Source organism: Populus alba, chromosome 19, assembly GCF_005239225.2.
Source record: "Populus alba chromosome 19, ASM523922v2, whole genome shotgun sequence".
NCBI lineage: Eukaryota > Viridiplantae > Streptophyta > Magnoliopsida > Malpighiales > Salicaceae > Populus > Populus alba.
In genome coordinates, this window is record NC_133302.1 from 8,344,269 (window position 1) to 8,368,228 (window position 23,960).

Below are 23,960 nucleotides of genomic sequence, written 5' to 3' on the forward strand. Positions count from 1 at the left end.
GAAAAGAGAATCAGCACAGAAAAGCACATGAGAAACCAGATTATGTATTATGGGTATATATATGACATAATGAGGAAACATTGCTAAGCATAATCAAATCAAGCTGCCAGTTTATGGAAGTCCTGCATGTGTCTGTTTTTGGAGAGTACTCACTACATTCTTTCCCAATTGGAACGCCTTAGTGAGAACATCAGGGTTGATAGGTGGATTAGACCCAAAGACAGCATTTGCATTGGTGATGACGCCAGGATTTTGGCTACTCAAAGCAGCAATAGCAACTGCATTAGTCTTTGCACCATGGAATTGAAAATGAACTGAGGCCAGTTGGAAACACGAAAACATCTCCTGGGCTCAAGACTTTCGTGATAAGATGATTATCTGGATTTGACGTGACAAAACCAACATGGAGGGTGCCCTACAAACCTAGCAGAATCTCTGTTGCTCGACGGTGGATGTGGGGTGGGTTCAGGCCGCCATTTGGTGGCATAGTCGTCTATGCGAGCCAAAGATAAGCCCCAGGTATTTGATCAACATTTAAGAGTTACATTTGATCCAACTCGATTCCTAGTGTTTCTAGGAATGTTGAGCTCCGAAAAGAAATCATTTGCCGTGGCAAGCTTTGGGTCTTTGCGGAACTTCCCCCATTCACAAACGCTGTGAAAACTGTTAAAAGCAATCTGTTAATTCGAAGAACACTGAAAAAACTGAAAATAAACATTGATGGTAAAAAAAAACAAAAGGTAGTTTTTTCTTGAATATTTTTTCTAGTTGTATGGGCTTGACCTAAATGATTAGCATTTTGCAGTAGTTTGGACCAAGTCTCTAGATGACTGGAATTTTAACCCATTCCAGACCTAGTGTTAACCTGGCTTGTCCAATTCTGATAGGCATCTCCTTTATGTTCTTTTTTTTTTTTTTTTTTTTTTTTTTCATATTTTTATGAGTCACCAACTCAAATTTTCCATGCATAATTTTTCTATGCAGTGCAGGTAGCATTTTTTTACCCAGACCATCACTAATTTTTTTTTACCAATAGCAAGCATGCCATAATAATAAATGGCATAACACATCAACTAAGAGCCACCCATGTTCAATATCAATATCAATTTTTCCACCAATTATACAATCTTTTTTACATGAAGAAATTCCAAGATTTTGGTGTATAAATACACTTAGTCACCAAACAAAAAAGCCAGAGCACAACCAAGTCTATAAGCCAGAGAGCATTTTTTAGCAAGATAAGTCCTAGCCAAAGCTAGCTAAATGTTGTAGAAGATAGCCAAAGGCTATGAAAGCCAGACCAAACTAGGCTAGGCCATTCAACTTCTAGACTAGATACGCACTCCTTAACTTTCACTTTATTTTTCTTAACCTATATATATTTTCCCTCTACATACATATACATGTATATTTCTTGACCATATCTTTCACCGTCACATGTGCTGAGATGTTAGTTGTTATTAAAAAAAATATATTTTATACAATACCTACCTCTTATAAAAAATGAATCAAATATAAAAAACCCTAGCAAGTTTTATCTCTTCATCATGATCATGGGCGCGACATATATATAAAGTGCCATGGACTAAAAAAGAAGAGATAGAAAAATTAATCTACAAAGAATAACTTAATAATTTCTTAAGGAGATGCAACTGAACAAATATTAAAAAATCATTATGATGCGTTACTAGATAAACTAAATCTTAGAAATTGTATCTCAACTCTTTTTGAATTTTCCTTGACAATTTCTTAAGGAGATGCAACTAAACAAAAATGAAAAAATCATTATGATGCGTTGCCTGGGATAAGCTAAATCTTAGAAATTGTATCTCAACTCTTTTTTTCATGTTTCCATGAAAATCTCCATGTTCCCATGAAGCCTCCATGTTTCCATATATATCCATTAAAATTCTACTGGTTTCCATGACTACTTGTCTGCAAAAAATCAAGAATCATTTTCCAGGTCTCGTGACAATTTATTTCCAAAAAAGGATAAGAGATCCTTCTTCAAGTCTCCATAATCACTTGTCCCCAAAAACGATTGGGATCCTTCTTCAATCTTTCTAACCACTCGTGGAACATTTTCATCTAAAATATGTTCTCAAAACACATATATAGACCATATTACTTTTACACTCATTTTCTTGTTACTATATTGCTTAACTTCATAGGCAACACAATTAAATTCTTCTCTCCAAAAAAATTTGATAAAAATTTATATGAAGAAATTTCACATATAAAACATTAATAAAAAAGGCCTAGCCACGATAACATTTTCATGCGAGCATGACCAAAAAAAGATAATATTTGTGCAGTAAGTATTTCCCCTTATTTTTGTTGGTAAAAAACTTCAAAACATGCATGTTTCAGAGGATTTTGATGGAGTGGAAATGGCAAATAAAAATAAAAATAAAAATAAAAATAAAAATCATGGGTTCTCGAGTCATTCTCTTTACATTTGGTGTACTTGGATGTGTAGAGCAGTCGGATTCAGGAGAGAAAGTTCATACGGTATTGGATCAATTCAATTCAAATGGATAGCATCACTGAGAGAAAAGAATGTACAAAATACTGAGTGGGATTGAGTGCTCCTATAGTGTACATAATTTACTGGAAAGTCTCCATTGATCCTATCCACAGATATCTTGAAAAATTACTGAAATCTGCATGTCCTTATCTTCTTGCCAATACTTCTAGCACTTATAGATAACCCTCCCTGAACAAATTATGGAGAGCCATTATAAATTCATAGCGATTGTTGTTTGAGTAATTATTGTTTAATCCCTTTGTTTTTAGAATCATAGTTAGCTAGACCCTTTGGTTTTAAAAATCGGCAACTGATGAAAGCTAATGACTTCGAATCCTAGGTAGTTTGCTGCAAATATAAAATTAAAATCTTGTATGAAGAATTTATAAAAACTATTAAAGTGGTCTTGGGTGAGGGAGGCTCAAACTCTCAGGCCACACGATAACTAAGAAGCTGCGCCACCGCATCTTTTCAAGTGCGTTTGGTAAATGTGGTGGATGTTTTCTAGAATGTTATTTATCAGAATTTATTATTTTATTTTAATATTAATACATCAAAACTATCTAAAACCATCTAAATAGAATTATTTTGATGTTTTTTTAAATAAAAAACAATTTAAAAAACACTTTAAAAATAAAAACTACAGTGATGCCAAACCGGAGAGATATAGGTGTAAGATAATTCAATGTAAACAATCAACTTGACCACCTCGTCCAGCATTAGTGCTGGAAAGTCTTAAAACATGGTTTTTAAGATTTCTATATGTATAACTAACCCAACTACTCTTTTGTCTACAATCTTATCCAATGTAGTTAAAATAGAGGGCCCTGCTTACTTCTGTGTCTGAAGGCCTCCTTTACTGGCTCTGTCATTTTTTTTACTCACAAAAATATGGATGATTACACATTAGGTATGCTTTCAAAATTGTTTTCTGCGTTTAGAATGTGCTAAACATACATTTCTCTACTTTATTTGGTGTGTGGTTTCAGTTGGTAATCTACTTTAAGCTATGATCCAATCTTAGACGAGTTTAGTAGGCAGCACACTGCATCGTTTCAACTTGTACACCTACATAATTAAAGGGGGTGAAGTTGACCTTATTGTTCAGGAAAATCCCACATCTACAAAGAAAATTATTTCTCCACCTAATTCTTTGTTTCCCCCTCCAAATTCCGGTAGTTAGATTAGAGACAATCTTTTTTACATAATGTCTTCCCTAGAATAATAAATAGGCTATGTACTGACCTTTTTCTTTCTTTTTTGGTCTTAAAAGTCGACATTTATAGTTTTCACATACCAAGACTGGTGTATTTACAGTATATTTTTCTCATATCCTTCCATCCATCCATCGGATTCTAATTTCTAATTGAAATTGTTGAAAATAAAATTATTAGTCAAAGTACTTCACTTACAAGTTTAAAATTTTAAAATCGATATAATTCACATATAAAAACTTAAAGAAAAAGAGATTAGAAGTTCGAATCTAGCCAACTTCATTCTCTTTAGTAGTAAAATCAAGCACAAAATATTAGTTGGCGGTGCAGTTTTTAACCTTAAGAGCTTTTACTGTATTAGAGTGTAATATGAGCATCATAAAACCATTCTTCTTTGTCAATGACGTCATATACTCTTGGAAGAACTTGTGATCTTACTCTTACATCATTCTTTTCCCCTTGGGGCATGAAATGTGCTTGACAGAAGAAAAGAAATTAGACTGTCTGAATCTTTGTGTTTGTTTTTATGGTTAAAATCATATTTCATAATATTTTAAATTTTGTTTTGTTTGAAATTTATTGCTTTTAATGTTTTTGGATCATTTTGATATAATTTTTTTTTTTTTTCAAATATTTTTAAAATAAAAAACATTTTAAAAAACAACCATTACCATACTCGCAAACACTTACTTCACAGTTTTGATTGTGCTTGTTATTTTTGAAGCTATTGCTCTTCCATAGTTAAGCAACAAGGATACTCCACTTCTGTCCAAAACCAATTGTTGCATTTAATTGCAGGGATTGGACATCAAAGACACAAAATTTTATGAATTGTGGTTATGACAAAGGATGCGAGGATGTTTCCTGATATTCAAGAATTTATAGTAAAAAAGCTGTAGAAGCCCTGTTGAAATTTGGTCCCTTTATAGACCCAAGAAGTAATTGTGTGTATGTTTAGACTTGAAACATGGAGAGGGCTAATTAACGAACTTAAACATTATATATGTCATCCAAGATAAGACAGGAACACATTGAGGTTTATAGGAAACCATTTTATTGTATTTTAGTATTATAACATAACAACGAAGGTTGCCAGACATTGTAAAATCAGGCTACTAGTCCATGTTACACGTCTTAATCACTCACTGTTTCCTCCAAACAGTTTCTGAAGATAGTTCACTATCTTGAGGTCCAAATGGAAGGCCTTGGCAAGAACATCAGGACTGATGAGAGGATCGGACCCGAACACTGCATTTGCTATTGTAATAGTACCAGGATTTTGGCTGCTTAAACCAGCAAAGGCAACTGCAGGGGTTTTGGCAATATTGAGTTGGAAGTGAATGAGGCCAAATGGAAACACAAAAACATCTCCAGGGTATAAGACTTTGCTGATGAAACGATTATCTGGGTTTGATGTGACAAATCCAACATAGAGTTCGCCTTCGACGACTACTAGAATCTCCGTGGCACGAGGGTGAGTATGGGGTGGGTTTAAGCCACCATTTTGTGCAAAGTCAATGCGAGCCAAAGAAATGCCGAGCGTGTTAAGCCCTGGTATTTGATCTACGTTTAAGAGAGTAACATTCGATCCAACTCGGTTCTCTGTGTTTCTGGGAATGTTGAGTCCTGAAAAGGAGAAATCATTTGCTGTCGCCATCTTCGGGTTCTTACAGAATTTCCCATTTACAAACACTGCACAAAACAAATGCTGGTCAATTCATGCATGCATGAGCAAACAAGGGAACAATTTTCATGTATAGCAGCTTTTTATGAAATGTAAATGAAAGATGTAAGAAGAAGGCATTACCGGCAGCCTTGGGATCATTGATGGCTACACAGAAGTCCTGAAGGGGACTGGGGTCAAAGGCAGAGGCAATTGAGGATGCCAAAGCCAAGAGAACAAAAGCTAGTAGGAAATGAACACTTCTCATTGTGGTGAAGCTCTATAACTTAACACTCTTTTAGCTGTTATTGCTTGAGTTGAGGGGGTGAGATTTCTTGCATTTGAAAGGAGTCTATTTATAGACTGGACTCAGTGAACCGATCTTGCATTAAAAAGTCTTCCAAATACTGTTATCTGTTTTTTAATTTCTGCGATATGAATCTTCCTTCAACCACTACATGCATTTGTCATCCTTCGAATATTCTATCTTCTTATGCTTGCATCACTAGACTCTTGGTTACGCAAGATGTCTTGTTACAAATTTAGATGTACTTTTTTCCTATTTTCTATGACCAATTATACCTGGGAAAAAGCCATAATAACAGCACAGAAAAAGACTAACCACTTTTTGACCCCTTAATTATAAAATTGTATAATCGAATCCTTAGTTGATCAAATTGGAAAAGCAAGTATGTATTGTACAACAAATAAAGTTGCATTAGCCAACATTAATGAGTATAATATCCTTTGTATATCATCTGGTTTTGATCATATAACGCACAATATTCCTACAGGTAGTGGTAAACCTAACGCAATTGATAGTTTAAATAAAATTGATAGTTTAAAAAACTTAAATTAAAAGACAACCACTACCACAATCTTTATATTTACCGATGGAATTTTCCATAAATATTTGTATTATTATTCCATTGGTAATTAATTTACCAATAAAATCACCGATGGAAATGCTTCGTCTGTGAATCTTTTGTTAATAATTTTTTATCCGTCGGTAAGTCTGTTGGTAATAAAAAAATATTATTACCGATGGATTTACTGACGAAAAAAGCGCGCAAAAAAAATAAAATTATCTGCTTTATTTGGTTGGTATTTTCCTCTGAAAAATACCGTATGTAATTCTATCAGTAATTATTTAAAAATATATTTTTTAAAAATCCATTTTACAAAACTATAAAAATAATTAAATTAATATAAACCAACTCTCTATAATACTCAAAACGTTTGGAAAAGAAGAAGAAGAAAATCAACTCAAACAAATTTGCAACAAATAAATAACATGAAAAAATAAATTCAACTAAAAAAATCATGTGAAAAAAATAAAGTTGCGATTGCTAAAAATTTAAAAATTCTATAAATAAATCAACTAAAAATTGATCTCATATGGAAAAAAATCCTACAAAAATATTCATACAATTATTAAGAATACAAAAAAAATAAAAAAAAAATAAAAAAACAAATATAGTGAAAAAAAACATGAAAAAAGAAGAAAAAAAGAAAAATCTTACCTTAATATGGTTGTAAGTGAAGCTAAGAAGAGAAAAAAAAAATCAAATTCATAAAGTATATTAATAAAAAAAAACTGAGAAGAAAAAAGAAGAAAATAAAATAATAAATACTTGAGCATGTAGGAGAAGAGAAGTAGTTGAGGAGAGAAGAGAAGAGAAGAGGAAAAAAATGGATATTGATATTTTTTAAATATGGGGAAGAAGAAGAAGAAAGGAGCCTTGTCTATTGTGAAATTAAGAATTCTAAGCTTTTTATTAGGGTGTTTTACCACAAAATATTTTAATTATTCCGTCGGTGATTCTGTTTGTAATATTTAATTTAAATTTTCAATTCAATCAAAATTTTTCAGAAATCACCAAATATCACTGATGACTTTTTAATTTGTCAATGATTTTGTCTGTAATATTTAATTTCATTGAATTTTTTCAGAAAACTGCCAAATAACACCAATGACTTTTCAATCCGTCGGTGATTTTGTCTGTAAAGAACAATAATTAACAATGCAATTGAGAAGTGAACAATTTTAGATCTTTCTGGAAAATACCGATGGAATTTTTCGTTGATGATTCCCTTTGTAATTGACATAATGAACAATATTCATGGTTTACCAATGATTTTACTGACGGATTTTACTGATAGACTTTATTTCATTGGTATAAATGGCATGTCATTGTTTTTTTTTGCTTTGTTTTAATTTTTTTTCCTACTGTAATTCTCTCGGTATATATAAAGAGAATATTTCCGAAGGTAAAATTTGTTGGAAATTTATCGACGAAAATATTCTCTCGATATTTCTGTTTGTATTTATCAATTTTCTGATGGTGAACATAACTTTATAAATGAAAATTTTAGAAGCATAAGATTATCAACATCTAGAGCTTACATATGATTTTAGACATTTAAGAGAGATTAAATGAAAATAAATAATTATAGTTGAAGGGAACTTGGATACTCCGAACCTTTATAAATTTATAAATATAGTTATCATTAATTTTGAAAATTCTGAAAGAAATATAATACTACTAAAAATTTAAAATAAGTAATGAAATAAGTAAATTTAGCCTAGATGAATTCCAAAAGATATCTTGATAAAAAATGAAAAATCTTCAAACAAAATAATAAGTGCTATTGTATACACTAATGATACTGTATCTAGGTAGTGAGAACTAATAATATATATATTAGAAAAAAGAAATTATCAATAAATAGGATTATTGAAACTAGAGGAATTGAACTCCATATATTTTGATATCAATGCCTTGGATTAAAAGTAAAAGTAAAAGTAACAGACAAAATAAGCTAAAAAAAAAAAAAAAAAATCTAATGATCAGATTTATTGTGACCTGAGACTCATTAAAGGCATCAATTTTGGGCAAGACATAACTAATATCTCTCATTTTCAGTATGCCGATGACACTCTTATTTTCAGTCCTGATAATTTCTCTTCTCTTCAACACATTAAAAGAATTCTAAGATGCTTTGAATTGATCTCAGGTTTGAAGGTAAGCTTTCATAAAGATTTATCATTGGTGTTGGAATTGAGGATCCATTTCTGTTTTTTTCCATGGAAGTTGGAGTTCAAGAAGCTCTGCTCATACTGCAAATAGCCTTATGTGTCGGAAGGAGGGGTTGTCTTTCAAGTATTTAGGCTTGCTTATTGGTCTTTTGTGGCCTATTATTAGCAAAATAAAATTTAGATTAGCTAATTGGAAAGGGCGTCATCTATTTCTTAGTGGAAGGGTTTGCTTGATTAAATTAGTGTTGAACAATCTGCCAATTTATTATCTTTCCATGTTTTTTTTTTTTTTATAGTAAACGAGAGAATTATATATTAAGCAGCCCCATCAAGTACGTGGAGCTGAAAGAGAAATATAATACAATGTGAATACAAAAGAAAAGACCAAAGCGACGAGGGACCTAATTAGTTAGTCCAATTCATAATACATTCATGATTTCTAAAAAGATCTAAGCATGTGTAGCTGAAATTTCTAACTGAGGACTTCAACTAGAAGACCAAATGGTGAAAGGTCAGATAAAAAATCATATCCCAATCTAGAGCCTTGGATTCAAAAATTAGGCAGTTGCACGCTATCCAAATTGACCAGTACAAACCTTTACAGCGGAGGGTAAGAGCATGTTGCTGAAAATTTTCATTGATCAAGCCGGACCATTCCTATAGATTTTGATTTGGGTCTTTATGCAGACAACTTGAGCACCTGAACCAGTTTAAGAAACAATCCCAAAGAGACCATGTTATAGGAAACCAATGGAAAAGATGATTAGTTGTGTCAGTTTCCTTGCAGCAGAATGGATAGTGAGATTCCTCATAATTAATGATTCTCCTCTCAACTAAAAAGCTTCTTGTACTTAGATTGCCATGAAGAAGAAGCCATATGAACACATCCACTTTTGAAGGGGCATAACCATTCCATAGCAGAACAGGGGAGTGATTATTTTTAGTGGCCGAGAGACTATCAAAGAAGAGGCAACCTGATTGAACTGAGTACATGCCAGAGCTGCAGAATTTCCATAACTTGCGGTCTACACCATCTGAGAAAACGAGACCACGTTGTACCTTTGCGATCAAACTCTTCCTCATGCAGCATTCATGGGGCAGAGGGGTCTTCTCCAGGATAGGTTGAGAGATGTATCTGTAAAATTATATATATCTGCAAGGCTTGTTTTTTTGCTACAGGGAGAGGTTATAAAGTCTGGGGAATAAGAGTTGGAGAGTGGTTGTAGAGCCTAGCTAAGAGTCAGTCCAAAACTGAATGTTCCTCCCATCACCCACCTTGAACCCGACATTTGCATATAAAAGATTGGCTATGTTTTGTGTTGAAGAGATCGCCGAAACCATGCCATGCCAAGTTGGAGATAAAGAACTTGTAAACGCAAGGATACCATTCATAAAGTGAGGTCGGTATTTTAGAAGAATGTGTTCTTGCCAGCCTCCTGCCACTCCATTATCTAGATTCCATAGCAATTTAAAGAGCAGAGCCAAATTTTTGTTATGGATGGATCCCAGCCTGAGACCACTAGAAGATTTACTCTTTATTACCTTGTGCCAAGCCACCTTAAAAATGCCATGAGATGTTGAGGTTCCCTTCTAGAGAAAAGACCAAGTTAGAGAAGAGATGATTTTAATAATACCTTTTGGCATAGAGAAAATAGACATGTAGAACAAAGGAAGAGAGCCCAAGACTGATTTAATTAGACATAACCTTCCTGCCATGCTCATAAAATTCCTTTTCCATGTGCTTAGCTTTGCTATGATTATGGACAACACTGGTTTCCAAGTAGAGAGTCTGCTGGGATTGACTCCGAGAGGTAGTCCAAAGTACTTGGCCGGGAAAGTATTACTACGATAAAAAACTGAGTTCGCCAGACTAGGGGTGTAGTCATTGTCCAAGTTGATACCTATTAGTGAGCTTTTATAGAAATTAACTTTTATTCCAGAAATGATCTCAAGCCAATGAAGAATCATCTTGACATGTAGAATAGAGGAAAAATCAAAATCAGAGAGTCATCGACATATTGCAAATGAGTTATGTAATGTCCTAAAGCAGTCTATAAGCCTTTAAAGTAACCTGAAGCTGATGCCATATTGAATAAAACCATCAACCTCTGAACTGCGATGTCAAATAGGAAAAAAAAGAGAGAGTCCCCTTGCTTGAGACCCTTCTCCAGATTGAATTCCCTACTGGGGGAACTGTTTATCAAGATGGCTAATTTGGAAGTGGATAAGCATTCAAAGATCAACTTTCTCCAATGTGAGCCAAAACCCATGTATCCCATACTAGTGTCAATATGTTTGGAGAAGTGGATCAAGACTGTGGCTTTGATGTGTTCTGATAGATGTAATCAGTGTTAACCATTTATCAAGACAGTGGATGCCATGGACAACCTCATTTTCTATCATGAACCCGTCTAAAATCCGATGCCCAGCAATGAATGTAGACTGGTTAACAATGATTACTTCTATCAGAACACATCAAAGCCTAGTGGACAATAGCTTTGCCACTATTTTATATAACCCATGAATCAAGCTTATCAAACGAAAATAGGAGAATTTGCTTGGCCCTTTTGTTTTTGGAATCATAGTTACAAAGGAAGAGCTAATACCCTTTGGCATTTTACCAGTTCTGAAAAACTTTTTAACTAGCATAAAAACCTCTAAGCTGATGATCTTCCATACCTTTTTATAGAAGGAGAAGGTGAAACCATCGAGGCTAAGGGCTTTGGAGAACCCTGAACCTCCCATTTTAATTCTTTTACACGCTGGTTTGCGAAACAAGGAGGAGAAGAAGTTGACAATGCCTTTTTTGATATCATTTGAGGAGACTAGGTGACTACCATTATGTTCAATCTTATTAATGTAGTTGCGGCCTTTCCTTAGACTTGCTAATATGTGAAAAAAAAATGAGTGTTCTTATCCCTTATTTTGCACCAGTTTTGAAGGGATTTTTGCCTCTAGATATCTTCAACCCTTCTGTTAACCTCCCATAGTTTAGAGTTCAGCCCCTGGGGCTTTATTTTTTCAGTCTCAGACAAGGGACGCACTTCACTTAACTTTTCAAGCGTTGTAATGGAGTTCTGGATGTCTGCAAGTTTTAGATTATGATCCCTGAAAGTGGATTTATTCCATTGTCTTAGCTTTTTTTGCCATGATCCCCAACCTCTTAATCAATCTAAAATCACTTAGAAATTCCTTGCAACTATTACATTAAAGGGCCTCAAAATCTGTTAAGAAAGAAGAATAGATCTTATCTCTGTCAAAATTTGTTATTATCTTTCCATGTTACCTATTCCAACTAGTGTTGCTGTAAATATTGAAAGAATGATTAGATCTTTTCTCTGGTTTGGTGAGGAGGGTGGAAAGAAACCGTGTAATGTTAAATGGGCCTCAGTTGTTCTTATAAAAACATGGGGGGCTTGCTATTGGATCTATAAGACCCAAATCCAAGTTCAAGTCAACCCACACCCAATTTAAGTTAACCTTGATATTGGTTGAACTCACCCTTTATTTTTAATATTATTTCGGGTTCTTAGTTTTTGTTAGCAGATGGACTTTGTTAAGTGTTTTTGCTTTTTCAATTTTGGTCGGTATGCCTTATTTGTTTCACGAGGCTATCTTTTTAGTTTTGATTCGATGTTTTAGACGCTCCAGTATTACCATGTTTCAATTAAGTTTAGATTTTAACAATGCTATGAGTATTATGAATTATTATTTTTATTTTAATTAGTGATGAGAAGTTTTGAATAATTATTTGGTTTTATTAGTTTTGAATAACATAATATTTTGAAAGATTATGAAATGCTAAGTATTTTTAAATAACTTACTCTTTTGTTATGTCCGTTATGAGGCTTAGCGTAGATGAAGTTTCTTTTGACACTGCTCCTGCGTTGCCGATCATGGACTTGAAATTCAGGTCGTGAAAGGATCTATCCTAGATAAAATAATTCCCTACTCTTCAAATGATTGTGGAGATTTTGATCATTAGGTTCAGGTTCATGGAAGAATGTTATTTGCAATATACATAATTTGGAAGCTTCTCTTAGTTTTCCATCCCCTCTTACTAACCTTTCTAGAAGTTCATGGTCTAATATTATTAATGTTTGTTTCAATGATGAAGAACTCCAGAACATTGTCAAAAGGGAGGTTTGTATTTTGATTGGGAATGGTAGAGATACTAGTTTTTGGCATGATGTTTAGCTTGGAGACTCTTGTTTGGCAGTTTAATTTCCTAGCTCTGCAGTCTCTCGGTTGATCAAAAGTCATTTGTGGTAAATATGGGTATGGAATTTCAGATGGAAGAGGGCTATTAGAGGTACAGAGGTGAGGTGTTTTAAGGATCTTTTCAACAAGTGCTGTCCTCTGTGGTTCTACATTGTGAAGTTGCTGATAAGCTGATTTGAAAACCTAAATCTGTCAAGTCTATGTGTGGTATGTTATCTACTTCAACACAATCTAATGTATGTAATTCCTTTAGTAGGATATAGAAGGGACTAGTTCCTCTTAAGATAGCTATTTTCTGTTGGATGGCAATTTTTGGTAAGATCAATACTAGAGGAGTTTTGGTTTGCAGGGGAATTCTTGATGCTAGAGATGCTAGCTGTCCTTTTTGCTTGGTCTTAGAAGAATCTGTAGACCATGTTCTCATTCATTGTCCTAATACTTTGCATATTTGGGCTAGGTTTATTGATTGGTGGAGTATATCTAGGAAATTTGTCTGATATGTTTCAACAACGGGAACATCTTGTTCTTGGGAGATTTCAAAGAAAGGTATGGTTCATGATTTTCTTTGCAATTTCATGGTCTATTTAGCTGATTCGTAATGGATTAGCCTTCAATAAGAGGCTGCCTGATTATGATACTGCTTTTCTCTTAATATTGACTAGACTGTGTGCATGGATCAAAGCTATTTTCTCATATTTTCCTTATTGTGCACTCGATCTATTAATCTCTGCTGAAGGCTTAGTTTGTTGGGATAATATCATATGTTTAAGGGTTCTCACCTTATGAAATTCTCCTGATTTGCATACTCTAAAATGGAATGTTGATGGATCTTCTAAGGGCAAACTTGCACCTGCTGGATTACGTGATCATAATGGCATAGTGATGGGATTTTTTTTCCAGTCTTTATAGGAATTAAGAAGTCAAACGAGGCTGAAATACTCGCTGTAATCAAAGCCCTAGAATTATCCTCTTCAAAGAATACATTTTTGGGAAGGAATTTCATTATTGAGTCTGATCATTTCGCCTATGTTGTTAACGGGATGAAGAAGCACCATTTTATGCCCTGGAAATATCATGACTTGTTCATTTGTGCCTTTCGTTATGCTGATCTTTTGGGTTCTGTATCTTATTAATGTCATGTTTTAAGGGAAGCAAATCATATGGTTGACAATCTGGCCAAACAAGGAGTTAATAGAGCGAGTTTCTTGCTTGGATTTGATATTGTGCTTCTTTTACTCTACTCCTTCCATTTATGTAATTTTGATGGCTTTGATATTAAGTGAACATATGAAGATTGATCAGGAACTGTTGCTGGTGCCTTACCTCGCATGAGGGTGATCTCTAAAGCTTTTTATTGTCTTGCTAGGGTCCTTTGCCATTTCTAGGCATAAACTCTGTTGCTTATATATATATATATATATATAAAAGATCAAGAAACTGTGTATTATACCTGATCCTGTCTGCCATTTTCTCACCCCCCTTTTTTTCTCTCTGGCTTGGAACCAAGACCACCACTGCACCAGCCTTCACCTTCCCTCTCCGGCCACAACTTCCTCTCCTGCCCCCCGGAGATCAAAAAACGCAAATCACACACTCGGTCCCCTTCATCTCCCCTCTCAGCCGTTCTTCTCCCAGTCACAACACAAACCTTCAGCCCCTCCGTCTCACTCACTGTTTCTCTTCCCCATCGCCGGCCAGCACCCCACAGATCAACTATACTGAGAACTAGACCACGAACGCCTACTAGGAACTCTTACAACAAGAAGTAGTGCCCCAACAGCCATATCACCGGCGTTCACCGTTGGATGAGGCCAATATTTGGTTATGTTGTGCACCTCATCATTGTCTTCATTCTGACCGCAGGGATCGTTCAGATCTGTCGCCGTTTGCGAAATCTAATTGTTTGAAGGTTTCGGAAACCCCTTTTAGACCTGTCACCGTCGTCAGCCGATTTCTCATTCTTCTACCGTTGGATCAACTTGATTTTTGGGTATATTATGTGTCTCTATAGTCCCTACATCCAGACTGGAGGGATTGTTCATATCTGTCACCGTTTGCGAAATCTAATTGCTTGAAGATTTCTGGACAAACCACTCTCGGAACAGTAAGATCCGCCGGCCTATTTCTCACTTTTCTACCGTTGGATGATTCTGAATTTTGGATATGAAATGCTTATGGTTGTATTACACATTCTGAACGGTGGAGATGAGATGAAACCCTTCCAGCAAAGTGTTATGAATGTTTAAATGGTGGCTCGTCAATCTCAAGTCAGTTTTGGTCTAACTCCGATCTAGGAAGATCTAACCGTTAACTTGAGCTGATATTTGGATATATGCTGCATAAGATGTGTGTTTACCTTTGTACTGATGAGATTTGCTATTGTTTGAATTGTTAGTGAGTAATTATTGTTTAAAGCTTTGTCTAGAATTTGTCATGGCTTTTAATCCGAAATCCCAAACACCCAAAGCTAACATCACCCCGTCAACCACTAAACATCCCACAAACCAACACCAAAACACAGCCTCCCCAACGCAGGTTTGATTTCCAAAATCCCACGAATCAACAAACATTCAAAAATCCCTTTTCAACAACCACCTTGGCCCAAAACAACAACCATCCTCTAAACACAATTACAGTATTCCTAGCCCAAAGAAAAACGATTCAATAACAAGATCTCCTAAAATGCTCCCAACCAAAAAGCCTTCGCTCACCCCTGCAAACCAAACCCTAGCAACGTTACTCAAATCTCACCTGAATAATACAGTCTCTCAAACACCTTCAAACACAACCTTCAAGCTCACATATCCTCCCCCTCCCCCTCCTAAACACCTTTAACAACCTTCCATTCTCCCTGTTACACTAAGCCTACCGAGACATGTGCACCACACAATAAACGTCCAAAATGTTAACAAACCTTCTTCTAACACAACCTTCCCGACCTTTACCCCTTCTAAGTTCTTTATTGAATGTTTCCCATCATGGTTAGATTATCAAGACCTCAAAAAGACGCTTGCAAAGATTGATCCTGTTACCAATCTTTTTGTCTCCAAGAAAAAAACATCACGAGGGAGACGATTTGGGTTTGTTTCCTTTCTTTCCACCTTAAAAGAATCAGAAATTTGTGACAGCTTGAACCTTATTTGGTTCGATTCATACAAAATTCATGCAAACCCAGTCAGATTTCAAAAACCTCTAGAAAAAAAAAACCAGACCTTGCTATAAAACCACAACAAAAAACCATGCCCAAACTCACCTTCAGAGACACCCGGACCTTCGCTGAAGCTCTCTCTATCACAAAGCATCCAAAGAAAATGGTGATGTATGAGTCTATCCCCGATGACAAGGAATGGCTTTAGAGAAGTTTAGTGGGATTCATAGCCACAGACGTAGACTATGCTCACCTTGAGCATATGGTGCTAAACAATGTCAAGCAGACAGTTGGGTTTCTTTTTTTGGGAGGAAGCCAAGCATTCATCACCTTTACAAATAGAGAATCAATGGAAAAAGAGCTGGTAAATGGATCCTCTATTTTGGAAACATCATTCTTTCATCTGAAACCATGGGAAAAGGGAGCTAAAGCCATAGACAGATTTGTGTGGGTGTCTATATTAGGATTACCTTTGATAGGATGGAATCGCAGATGTATTGAATCCATTATTGAGAAAGCAGGGAAAATGCTTGGATATGACATTACTAGCGTGAGCCAAGGATCTCTCACGGGAGTTAAAGTGCTGCTGAGCACAACCTCATTTGAGACGCTAAATGAACATGTTTTGCTGGTTTTAGATGGCGACGAATTCGAAATCTCAATCATGGAAATGAAACCGGATTTTAGTCCCCTGCTGTCAACAATCAAACATTCAATGGGTGCAACAGGCATTCAAACATTAGATGAAGAGTTATGCAGCGAATTTGCAGCTTCAAATGAGGTTACGACAACGGCCACAAAGATTACTGACACTGACGGTGATCATTGTGCAACAAATATTACTTTAACACAACAACAAAAGGCGGATACAGATTGTGATTTCTCTCTCATTCTTTATCAAGGGTACACTGGACCAATAAACAACTTGGATCATACTGACACAAGTTCAAAAATTGCCTGCCTTTTTCCTGAAACAAAAGAAACGTGTGACCCTCGGATGAAATATCAACAACTGCACTCTGCTACATATCAGACTCCCTCTGCCATGTCACACAATAATAAATTAAAGGAAAACACACAAGTGGCAACCGACAGTGGTAGCAGCACAGATGTCTCAGCACATTCAGTTACAAGAGTGGACCTTGTAAAAAACGGCATCACAAGCCAGGTGAAAGGAACAAGGCTAATCAACAAGGCAATAAACTCATGTAACTCATTCTCTGATTTCATACGTGACCTGGTAGAGCCCCAAGAAGTAGTGGAAATGGAGCTAAAGGAAAAAAAAAGGAAAAAGCTTAAACGAACCAGAAGACTTGGCCCTAAATATACATACGGAAAAGGGAAGAAGGGGAAGAAAGACAGGCATGCTTTGGCTCTTAATGGCATATCAGATATTGTTCCTGACTCATTCAGAAATACATCTAAAAAAGAAAACGGCTCACCCCCTGCTAACTGATAAACATGAAGATATTACCTCTAATCATGTATCCATGGATATAAAGACCAGTGATATACAGGCTCATCTACCAACCCTTTTGAACTCTCAGTGCAGCCAAGAGGCCTCCTCAGAAGCGATCAACGAAAACAACAGGAATGTTAGAAGCAAATCCAGGAAAATAAAACTGTTGCAAGCTAGTGGTAGTGTAGCTAACACTACTAAGAAATGTGTCTCTTCTGATTCCCTCAATTCAGAAATTAAGCAAAGCAATGTCTAGTTCCAGACAACCTGTGAGAATAATCAAGCTGATGGTTTTGATACAGATAAGGAAACCTAGGAAATGTTACATGATGCAGCTGCTCTGGGCTTGGGAACATTCCAAGATCTTATAGGGTATGAAGAGGGAGTTCGGGGGAACATTGACAGAGAAGTAGACGAGTGGACATCAGTCAATCAGTTGTAAGTTTCTTAACTTGCTAAGTTTTGTTCTGTCATGGTTTTGATCTACCTATGAATATTTTTGCTTGGAATAGTTGTGGGTTGGGTATGTTGAACAAACAACATTCCATCCGGAATAGGTTACTCAACAGTAATGTTGATATCTGCTTTCTATTAGAAACAAAAAAAGATAATTGTTGCAATTCATACATCAGGAATTTGTGGAATGTGGTAACTGTTAAATGGGCTTTGCTAGAGTCTGTAGGCAAATCAGGAGGGATAATTGTGATGTGGGATAGTTCTATCTTTGAGGTTAATTCCATAGAATTTAGGGGGCAATGGATCAGCCTATGCGATAAACATGTTTATTCTTCCTTTAACTGCATGGTAGTTGGTGTATATGCCGCATCTTCTGTGCAAGATCATGCTAAGCTATGGGAAGACATCACTACTCTGAAGTTTGCCTTTGAATTACCAATGGTGGTGATAGGTGATTTCAATGAAACTCTTCAAGCTAATGAGAGAAGTAGCGGCTACATTAATCATTCAGGGTCAGCTGCTCTCTGTAATTTCCTGTCTGATTGTGCTCTGATTGAATTCAAACTGCAGGGCAACCATTTCACTTGGTTTAGGGAGGTTCTATGAGCTGTATTGACAGGGCTTTCGCATCTCCAGAGTTCCACCTCCAGTTTCCATTCTTATCACTCTACTGCTATCCTAGAGGGATGTTTGATCACTGTCAATTGCTTCTTCAGGCACCAAAGGTAGATTGGGGATGGAAGCCTTTCCGCTTCATAAATAGTTGGTTGTCACACCCTACATTCTCAACTGATTTTGAGAAATTCTGGTCTGATAGCTGCAAGGAATTTCCCGGTGACTATAGATTGGTAAAGAAACTAGGAATTTTGGGGAAAAGATTGAGACAATGGAACAAATCCACCTTCGGTAATCAAAATTCAAAACTTGCAGACATTCAGAACTCCATCAAAACCATCGAAGATTTAAGCGAGGTACGCCTCTTGTCTGAGACTGAAAAAACAAAGCTTAAGAATCTAAACTCTGAGCTTTGGGAGGTTAGTAGGAATGTCATGGGCATTTGGAGGCAGAAATCCCGCCAAAACTGGTTCAAAATGGGAGATAAAAACACTCGGTTCTTCCATCTTTCGGCAAGTTTGAGGAGTGGTCGGAACCATATTAGCAAGATTGAGCAGAATGGCAGATTTTTAGACTCTCCAAATGACATCAAAGAGGGTGCTATCAACTTCTTCTCAACTCTGTTTGCCAAGCCACAATACGGAATAATTGAAATGGGAGACACAAGGTTCTCTAAAATTTCAAAAGAAAGATCAGTTTGGTTAGAAAGACTACCTTCATTAGAGGAAGTGAAGCAAGTCGTATGGGATTGTGAAGGTTCAAAAGCCCACGGTCCTGACGGGTTCACCTTCTCCTTCTATAAAAAGGAATGGAATCTTATTAGCCCCAACATCTTTGTGATGGTCACAGAATTTTTTAGAACAGGTAAATTACCAAAGGGGATCGGCTCGTCCTTCATGACTTTGATCCCAAAGACCAAGAGGGGGTCTCAAGCAAGGGGACCCCCTCTCTCCTTTCCTTTTTGACATAGCAGTTCAAAGTCATGAAGGACGAGCCGATCCCCTTTGGTAGTTTACCTGTTCTGAAAAATTATGTGACCATCACAAAGATGTCGGGGCTGATAAGATTCCTTTCCTTTTTATAGAAGGAGAAGATGAACCCGTTAGGACCGGGGGCTTTTGAACCATCACAATCCTATACGGCTTGCTTCACTTCCTCCAATGAAGGTAGTCTTTCTAACCAAACTGATCTTTCTTCTGAAATTTTAGAGAACCCCGAGTCTCCCATTTCAATTCTTCTTCATTGTGGCTTGGCAAACAGAGTTGAGAAGAAGTTGACAGCACCCTCTTTGATGTCATTTGGAGAGTCTAAAAATTTGCCATTCTGCTCAATCTTCCTAATGTGGTTCGGACCATTCCTCAAACTTGTTCGAAGATGGAAGAACCGAGTGTTTTTATCCCCTATTTTGCACCAGTTTTGGCGGGATTTCTACCTCCAAATATCCTCGACATTCCTACTAACCTCCCTAAGCTAAGAGTTCAGATTCTTGAGCTTTGTTTTTTCAGTCTCAGACAACAGGCGTACCTCGCTTAAATCTTCGATGATTGTTGTCATAACCCAATTTTTGAACAAATAAAAAAAAATTAAAATGGGGTTAAGACAACAAATTTTGAAGTTTAGGGATAAAATTATCAGATTTAAGAATAATTCAACAGGGAAAATTCCAGCAAATCACGGCCACTACACTGAGATCCCTAGCCTCCACGATGCTAGCCAGCTGAAGGCTGATACACACAACCTTCTCTGGCTTTATATAAAAGCCAAAGAAAGGCCTCACAAATGGAGGAGAGAGGACTGGACGAAGAACCAGAGCAAAAGAAAAAAACAGGGAGGGGCTATCAACCAGCAGACCTGGTGCTTAGACCACCATTGTCTTCATCTTGAATAGAGAAGATCGGGCAGAGGAGCAAGGGGAAGGACCAAAGCAAAGGGAGAGACCCAGAACGCAGAAGACTGAAACAGGGGGGAATTAGGAGGAGCAAAACCCAGGAGATTGAACAAAAAACACTGGGAAACAGAGGCAAAAAACCCAGGGACTCAGGAGACAAACACAAGGATGATAGAACAAAAAAGATGAGAGAAGAAGAAACTGAGGGCAGGTTCAGTTTCCTTACACGCCTTCACTGATCTTCGCCCAAAAACGCTAACACTCCAGGAGAGCAATCTGCAGCACGGTAAGCTTTCTCTTCCTTTTCATTCTTTTTGAATCTTCAGTGCATTTAGCACTGTGCGAAGGTAATTAATTACCTTCGCATTGTGCCCATGCACGCGTGAACAAGTTCACGCGTGCTTTGCGCAGTTGGTCACTGGCTTGGGCCAGTGATCGGGCTGGCTGGGTCCAGCCCAGCCCAAAAAAATAAAATACATGCTGAGCCCAACCCAAAATATATAAAAATTAGAAAACAAAAAAAATAAAAAAAAGGTAGAAAAAATTAAAAAATGTGTATGCACAAATAAAAAATAATATAATTTTATTGGTTTATTCACTAACGCTAGAGTCAGAAATAAAAATACTGGTTTAAATTTATATTATTTTTATTTAGAAAAAATTAAAAAATGTGTATGCACAAATAAAAAATAATATAATTTTATTGGTTTATTCACTGACACCAGAGTCAGGAATAAAAATACCGGTTTAAATTTATATTATTTTTATTTGTTGTATTTTATTTTATTTGCTAGAAAAATAAAAAAAGTATGTGCATGCGTAGAAAATAAATCTATTTTTATTTATTCACTGGCGCTAGAGTCGGGAATAGTCAGGAAAAAAAAAATATTAATCTAATTTATTTTATAGCTACGTGATATTTACCAACGCCAAAGTTGGAAGTATCCGTAATTGAATATTCACTGGCGCCTGAGTCAGGAATATTATAAGCAAATTATCGTAGCGTGAACTAATAAACATTTAGCAATTTAAGACGAAACTAGCAATGCAGCCTGCCTCAGGCAGGACGTTTAAAGGGTGATAATATCTTCCCTTTTAGGTAACCAGTCCCGAACCATAGAATCTCTGTTGACCAGTTAGGGTTCCTAGTGACCATAATACTAGGTGGCGACTCCTTAAACAAGACCTTTTCCCCTAAAAGAACAAGATGCCAGATATCTGTTCTTTTTTATATAGATAAGATCTTGGAATATTCCCAAGCCCAGAGCCGCTGCATCATGTAACATTTCCTGGGTTTCCTTATCTATATCAAAACCATCAGCTTGATTATTCTCACAGGCTGTCTGGAACCGGACATTGCCTTGCTTAATTCCTGAATTGAGGGAATAAGAGAGACACATTTCTCAGTAGTGTTAGCTACACTACCACTAGCTTGCAACAGTTTCAGTTTCCTTGATTTGCTTCTAGCATTCCTGTAGTTTTCGTTGATCGCTTCTTAGGAGCCTCTTGGCTGCACTAAGAGTTCAAACGGGTTTGTAGATGAGCCTGTGTATCACTGGTCTCTTTATCCATGGATGTATGATTAGAGGTAATATCTTCATGTTTATCAATAGAAGACTTAATAGCAGGGGGTGAGCCGTTTTCTTTTTGAGATGTGTTTCTGAAAGAGTCATGAACAATATCTGATATGTCATTAAGAGCCAAAACATGCCTGTCTTTCTTCCCCTTCTTCCGAGGGTCACGTGTTTCTTTTATTTCAGGAAAAAGGCAAGCAATTTTTGAACTTGTGTCAATATGATCTAAGTTGTTTGTTGGTCCAGTGTACCCTTGACAGAGAATGAGAGAGAAATCACTATCCGTATCCGCCTTTTATTGCTGTGTTAAAGTAATATATGTTGCACAACGATCACCGCCAGTGGTAGTAATTTTTGTGGCCGCTGCCGTAACCTCATCTGAAGCTGCAAATTCGCTGCATAACTCTTCATCTAATGTTTGAATGCCTGTTGCACCCATTGAATGTTTGATTGTAGACAGCAGGGGAATAAAATCCGGTTTCATTTCCATGATTGAGATTTCAAATTCATCGCCATCTAAAACCAGCAAAACATGTTCATTTAGCGTCTCAAATGAGGTTGTGCTCAACAGCACTTTTACTCCCGTGAGAGATCCTTGGCTCACGCTGGTAATGTCATATCGAAGCATTTTCCCTGCTTTCTCAATAATGGATTCAATATATCTGCGATTCCATCTTATCAAAGGTAATCCTAATATAGACACCCACACAAATCTGTCTATGGCTTTAGCTCCCTTTTCCCATGGTTTTAGATGAAAGAATGATGTTTCCAAAATAGAGGAGGCATTTACTAGTTCTTTCTCCATAGATTCTCTAATAGTAAAGGTGATGACTGCTTGGCTTTCTCCCAAAAAACAAAACCCAACTGTCTGCTTGACATTTTTTTAGCACCATATGCTCAAGGTGAGCATAGTCCACGTCTGTGGCTATAAATCCCACTAAACTTCTCTAAAGCCATTCCTTGTCATCGGGGATAGACTCATACATCACCATCTTCTTTGGATGCTTTGAGACAGAGAGAGCTTCAACGAAGGTCCGGGTGTCCCTGAAGGTGAGTTTGGGCATGGTTTTTGGTTGTGGTTTTATAACAAGGTCTGGTTTTTTTTCTAGAGGTTTTTGAAATCTGACTGGGTTTGCATGAATTTTGTATGAATCAAACCAAATAAGGTTCAAGCTGTCACAAATGTCTGATTCTTTTAAGGTGGAGAGGAAGGAAACAAACCCAAACCATCTCCCTCGTGATGTTTTTTTTCCTGGAGACAAAAAAATTGGTAACAGGATCAATCTTTGCAAGCGTCTTTTTGAGGTCTTGATAATCTAACCATGATGGGAAACATTCAATAAAGAACTTAGAAGGGGTAAAGGTTAGCAAGGTTATGTTAGAAGAAGGTTTGTTAACGTTTTGGATGTTTATTGTGTGGTGCACAGGTCTCGGTAGGCTTAGTGTAACAGGGAGAATGGAAGGTTGTTTAAAGGTGTTTAGGAGGGGGAGGGTGAGGATATGTGAGCTTGAAGGTGTTTGAGAGGCTGTATTATTCAGGTGAGGTTTGAGTAACGTTGCTAAGGTTTGGTTTTCAGGGGTGAGCGAAGGCTTTTTGGTTGGAAGCATTTTGGGAGATCTTGTTATTGTATCGTTGTTCTTTGGGTTATGAATACTGCAATTGTGTTTAGAGGGTGGTTGTTGTTTAGGGCCAAGGTGGCTGTTGGAAAGGGATTTTTGATTGTTTGTTGATTCGTGGGATTTTTGAAATCAAACCTGCGTTGGGGAGGCTGTGTTTTGGTGTTGGTTTGTGGGGTGTTTAGTATTTAAGGGGGTGATGTTAACTTTGGGTGTTTGGGGTTTCGGATTGAAAGCCATGACAGATTCTGGACAGAGCTTCAAACAAGAATTACTCACTAACAATTCAAACAATAGCAAATCCCATCGGTACAAAGGTAAACACACATCTTATGCAGCATATAGCCAAATATCAGCTCAAGTTAATGGTTGGATCTTCCTAGATCGGAGTTAGACCAAAACTGACATGAGATTGACGAGCCACAATTTAAACGTTCATAACACTTTGCTCGAAGGGTTTCATCTCATCTCCACCGTTTAGAATGTGTAATACAACCATAAGCATTTCATATCCAAAATTCAGAATCATCCAACGGTA

The 23,960-nt window shown here is 36.6% G+C and overlaps 2 protein-coding genes and 1 pseudogene across 2 annotated transcripts; 1 reads left to right on the forward strand and 2 right to left on the reverse strand.

Annotated features, from left to right (window-relative positions):
- Positions 1–111: 111 nt before the first annotated feature.
- Positions 112–1,013, reverse strand: LOC118046773 (germin-like protein 8-2; annotated as a pseudogene).
- A 3,765-nt stretch (positions 1,014–4,778) lies between these two features.
- On the reverse strand, positions 4,779–5,738 carry LOC118046753 (germin-like protein subfamily 1 member 7). The gene is made up of 2 exons (XM_035055764.2): positions 5,549–5,738; positions 4,779–5,433 (listed from the first exon to the last, which is right to left on the reverse strand). The coding sequence occupies exons 1-2, from the start codon at positions 5,670–5,672 to the stop codon at positions 4,880–4,882; spliced, it is 678 nt and encodes a 225-aa protein (XP_034911655.1). The 5' UTR covers positions 5,673–5,738; the 3' UTR covers positions 4,779–4,879.
- An 8,394-nt stretch (positions 5,739–14,132) lies between these two features.
- On the forward strand, positions 14,133–18,016 carry LOC118046754 (uncharacterized). The gene is made up of 2 exons (XM_035055765.2): positions 14,133–17,710; positions 17,905–18,016. The coding sequence occupies exon 1, from the start codon at positions 16,076–16,078 to the stop codon at positions 17,267–17,269; it is 1,194 nt and encodes a 397-aa protein (XP_034911656.1). The 5' UTR covers positions 14,133–16,075; the 3' UTR covers positions 17,270–17,710; positions 17,905–18,016.
- Positions 18,017–23,960: the final 5,944 nt, after the last annotated feature.

Coding starts and splice junctions, on each gene's coding strand:
- LOC118046754 (XM_035055765.2), top strand. CDS start 16,076: ATGGTGCTAAACAATGTCAAGCAGACAGTTGGGTTTCTTTTTTTGGGA.
- LOC118046753 (XM_035055764.2), bottom strand. CDS start 5,672: ATGAGAAGTGTTCATTTCCTACTAGCTTTTGTTCTCTTGGCTTTGGCA. Junction 5,434..5,548: donor CAATGATCCCAAGGCTGCCG/GTAATGCCTTCT, acceptor TGTTTTGTGCAG/TGTTTGTAAATGGGAAATTC.